General features: G+C 37.0%; 1 protein-coding gene across 1 annotated transcript in view; it reads left to right on the forward strand.

Annotated features, from left to right (window-relative positions):
- The first annotated feature begins 697 nt into the window (after positions 1 to 697).
- Positions 698 to 5079, forward strand: part of LOC107555826 (inter-alpha-trypsin inhibitor heavy chain H5-like) — a 16907-nt gene continuing 12525 nt past the window's right edge. Inside the window, exons 1-6 of the mRNA XM_016238736.1 lie at positions 698 to 857; positions 944 to 988; positions 2500 to 2663; positions 2901 to 3011; positions 4248 to 4507; positions 4766 to 4941. Coding sequence (XP_016094222.1) covers positions 735 to 857; positions 944 to 988; positions 2500 to 2663; positions 2901 to 3011; positions 4248 to 4507; positions 4766 to 4941 — 879 coding nt within the window. The 5' untranslated portion in view covers positions 698 to 734. The remainder of the gene's footprint in view (positions 858 to 943; positions 989 to 2499; positions 2664 to 2900; positions 3012 to 4247; positions 4508 to 4765; positions 4942 to 5079) is intronic.

Consider the following 5079-nt stretch of genomic DNA (forward strand, 5'->3'; position numbering starts at 1 on the left):
TATACATACGAAGGACCTTTTTCCACTATAAAGAACCACTTGCTCAGACGTTGTAGCGCTGGAGCTCCGGGAGGGGTCCTGCAAGGCAACAATCCACGTCTACTACAAATTACGCCAACAGCACTACCTAATAGAAACATGCCAGAAGTTCAGAAGAACCCACTTGACTTTGATGAAGCAACCAATTTTAAAAACGTTTCTATCATCGTGATCTGCAAGTGTGAAATAACATAGCCTTCATTCATTCAAATGTGCAAGCTTATAGGCTATAATATTTTTGAGTTAGGCTACTAAAACCTACTCAACCCTAAATCCGACCTTATCGAGAAAATGAGAAGTTGGAAAAAGTTAAATAATGAGTTGCATTAAAACAAAGTCTTTACAGCGTTTTTTTTTTTTTTCGAACTTAGCTGACAATAATTTACCATTTCCTATTGATTATGGAAATTATCCAATAAAGACATGCCAGTTCTTCTAAACTAAACTCAACTACCCAGTTTATTACATTTGCGCAAAGTACTTCAGAAGATAAGCGCAAATCTCATGTTTGACAAAGACAGATGAGTGAGAATGTCGCAAGCGTCTAGACACCAAAAGCACTGGAGCTCCCTCCCAAACACTAGTGTCCTCGGATGGGTGGGACGCAATAACCGCCCTTTTCACAGGACCACTGAAGTACGTTCGACCCACTGCAGAGAGCAGCCAGTGCGGGATAGGCGATTTCATATCTTAAGATGCTACTCATAGTCCTTGTCTTGTATTTGTGTCCGGGTTTTCAGTGCCAAACTGAGGATACTGAATTGTCAGAGGATGTGGACTTTGAAGAATACGCGATTTCTGACATGGATCCAAATGCTGTAGGATTTTTCTTGCATCTCGCTTATGAAAATGTCATCATGAATAATCATATCTAGGATCTCACCAGTCTTGTGTTTGTCTTCAGGCTCCTGTCAGAATCCCGCGGAAGGTGAAAACGCTTCTAACTAAGGTAAAGACGCGCGACACCTGCGCTTTCTCCATTTTAGTGACTGTAAAATGACTTTTTGTTTTACATATTGGGTGTGTACACACAAAAACGACCCCTTTTCAACACCCTCCAACCATTTTACAACCAAAAACCTTTTTTCCCCAACCCCTGTAACTTGGTGATTTTTTTGCCCTATGTGTCTTAACTTTGATATATTCCCATATTTGTGTGCTATAAATAAGAGTAGGTTATAAATCTGCACCTTACCTCTAAACTGTAAACTACTGTCAAGTACAAAGAGTATTGGTGTTACAACCTACAAACAGAATGAGTTGTGACTGTAGGTGGGTTGTAACACCAATGGAAACAAGGACAGCTTAAATATTGTGCATTAATTATTCAAAGCAAATACAATTTATACTATATATATATATATATAGATATATATATATATATATGTGTGTGTGTGTGTGTGTGTGTGTGTGTGTGTGTGTATATCATGCAAGATTTAACTGTTCTCAAGGCTTTTATTTTTTATAAATGTCAAATTGTTACATTTTTATTGGGGGAAGTTGTCACATGGATGTTTAAATAATGTAAATGATACCAAATTAAACAATTACAATATGTGTTGTCCCAAACACTGATATTGTTGTTGTTGTGTTGTGTTTTTTTCATGATTGTTTCACTGTTTAAATGTTGTCATATTTGTTTCTACAGCACCTGATACAATTCAGATTGTTTCAAAGCAGCTTTATGTAATAAACAGGAAAACAACAAAATCAATGATGCAAACTTCATCAAATATGAGACCAATTCAAATTCTGCTGTAAGCTCTGAAAAGACAATAGTGTCATTATTCAGCTCAAGTCAGTTCAGTGTTGCTTCAGTTTAGTTCAATAACTGTGTAAAGTTCATCAATTATGAGAGATGTTCAATTCAGCTATAAGCAGCTCTACTGAAGAAGACAATAGTGTCATTATTCAACTCAAGTCAGTTCAGTGTTGCTTCAGTTTAGTTCAATAACTGTGTAAAGTTCATCAATTACGAGAGATGTTCAATTCAGCTATAAGCAGCTCTACTGAAGAAGACAATAGTGTCATTATTCAGCTCAAGTCAGTTCAGTGTTGCTTCAGTTTAGTTCAATAACTGTGTAAAGGTCATCAATTATGAGAGATGTTCAATTCAGCTATAAGCAGCTCTACTGAAGAAGACAATAGTGTCAGCTCAAAGTCAGTTTAATGTGGAAAAGCCTTAGTTGTTCACTTAAAGGTTAGATTTTGTAAACTTACCCCATATAGTGTGACAACAGCCCCCTTCGTTTTCTGGACCACATTTTACTACAGTTTAACTGCATCAACAATATTTGATATTTTGGCAGAAATGAAATGGGACATCTATGTGAGGACTTGACCCAAGTCCTCCCAGATCTTTAGGCAAACCACTTGGCTACATCACACATGTTTTCAGAACCACTATTCGAAAATATTCATGTATTTTAATTATGGTCATAACATGCTCCCGTCTGCCAGGAAACTAAACCTCACATTCAGGAGCTTTTGGTCCAGACCACCATCATTTCCCGCTATGCCTTCACTGCGGTGTCGTGTAGCATGCTCAACAGGCACTCGGCTGCTACTCAGGGGGTCTTTCAGTTCCACATCCCCACCGCTGCATACATCTCCAACTTTACCATGTAAGTGTGGAAATATGTTTGTTTTTTTATTTGAGTAATAGAAATGTCTCCTGCGGGTCACTGAAAGAAGGTTTAATGGTTTGGCATAAATAAAAAATCTGACATTGACCCAGGATATCTATGAAGTCTATAATATGCTACAATTTGTGATTGGCCTGTTAATCAAGTGGCAACATGTTGTTGTTACCATGGCATTAATAAAAATTCTCATTTCATGATGTTGGTATGATGGCAAAGGATTGTGGGCGGACGAGTATTTCCCAGCCAGGTGAAGGCCAAAGAGAAGAAGGTGACGAAGGAAGGTGGAGAAAACAATGGGAAGAAGAACAAGAACACACCAGAGCAGAGGTAAAGATAGCGAGTTACCCTCAAATGTTTGTGCCATTAAATTGAATGAGTCATTATTCAGGTAGCTAGTTATAATCGTTTCCACAGTTTAACTAACTTTAACTAACCTGCTCAGCAAGATTCTCTTCAAAACTGTGGCTCTGCCATGACATCAGTTGTACTGAAAGAGAAAAGTGACCGCAGAAGAAGACTGCATATTTATACTCACTATAGCACCCCTTGTGGCAAGCCTAAGAATTCAATGTGTTTCATTGCGTTATTAACTGTTCAATATATAAAAGAAGCAATGCAAAGTTTTGAGCCCTTCATTGTTCAAATTCTTACATGTGTATTTAATTTGCTTGTAAGTGAGCAAACGAGAAATATGGAAGATACTGAGAAATCTGAGATAGATTTTCTCCCAAAGATCGGCTTTATTGAAATGTGGTTTGGCAAACCTTGTCACAGACAGTGTTGGGGAAAGTTACTTTTAAAAGTAGTGCATTACAATATTGCGTTACTCCATAAAAAAGTAACTAATTACGTTACTTAGTTACTTTTTATGGAAAGTAATCCGTTGTTACTTTTGCGTTACTTTTTAAATCTGGACAGGGCTTGTTTGTTTGTTTTTAAAATAAAAAAGTTATATTTTTGGCAAATATAAAAGCCTTTTCACACCAGAAGTGAAATGAATAAGCCTCAGGCTGAAGTAAATGTAAAATTATGTCCATACAGTAGAATGCAGAAGAAGAAATTTCAACACACTTAATAAAGCGATAAAAAAAGTAATTTTTGCTTATTAGTACGGTTGAACTGGATCATCGAAGGTCAGAAGCAAAGACATTGCTTTATAGAATGGGATTAAATACATAAAGGATATTTGTGTTGTTTAACATTTAATTATTGCAGGTTTGCGTCATATTCTGAGTTGCATTATTTTTATTCATTTTGAGGAATACTGAATCTGTTTTTGTTTTGTGAGTGAGATTAATTAATGCATATTCATATTTATTTTAGAACTACAGTAACATCTTCTGATTTCTCTCAACATGGGGACAGGAGAGCTGTCAATCAATCAATTGGGAAAAAAAAGTAACTTGCGTTACTTATTTGAAAAAGTAACTCAGATATTCTCTTGTAAATTAAAAAGTAATGCGTTACTTTACTAGTTACTGGAACTACCCCCAACACTGGTCACAGATTCCTTTGGCAAGAAGTTCAGATTTCCAGAGTAATGTTTTCTCCTCTTCTTGTCAGTGAGGGGGAGATGGAGGTGTTTCGAATGGAGGTCACTATTCCTGGACGCAACCGCGCTGTCTTCCTCCTGACCTACGAAGAGCTGCTGCAGAGACGATTGGGCCGTTACGAGCATGTGACCAGTGTTCGGCCGATGCAATTGGTCAGCAGACTCAGCGTGGGCGTTACTGTAGTGGAGCACTCTCGCATCACTTACCTTGAAGTCTTACCCCTACGAAATGGCAAAACTCCATCTTCCAATGGCAATGGAAAAGCAGATGGTAACCAGCTGCATCCAGTTTGATTCTTGATTGTGTAATTAGATGTGCTGTCACTGGTATGGTTTCAAATATTTGACAATATTGCAACATTTAGCCTCAAAAACGGCAAGATAGATGACACAAGTTTCAGTTACATTTCTTCCACTTTTTCTAGTTTTAAAGACCAAGTAATTAAAAACAACAACAACATAAATATACCTTTTCTGACAGGTTAGTTCAAGTTGTTAAACATGAAATGGTAATCTTGTCCTGCTCCAGGGAAAGTAGGACCACCCGTTTCCACAGTAGTCAGACAAAACGACACCTTCTGCAAGATCAGCTTCACTCCAAACATTGCCCAGCAGGCCAAGATTGCAACCAATGGCATGCTAGGAGAATTTGTGGTGCATTATGATGTAGAGAGAGAAACTGGCACTGGCATTGGCGATATTCAGGTACACATACCTCCATACACATAATATGTTTCATTGTATATTATTAACATATATGGACATAAAATATAAAATAAAACTATTTAAATAAATAATTAATTAAAAATAATAATAATACAAAATACAATACTATATATATAT

This window comes from Sinocyclocheilus grahami, unplaced genomic scaffold, assembly GCF_001515645.1.
Source record: "Sinocyclocheilus grahami isolate Dianchi unplaced genomic scaffold, SAMN03320097.WGS_v1.1 scaffold546.1, whole genome shotgun sequence".
Taxonomy (NCBI): domain Eukaryota; kingdom Metazoa; phylum Chordata; class Actinopteri; order Cypriniformes; family Cyprinidae; genus Sinocyclocheilus; species Sinocyclocheilus grahami.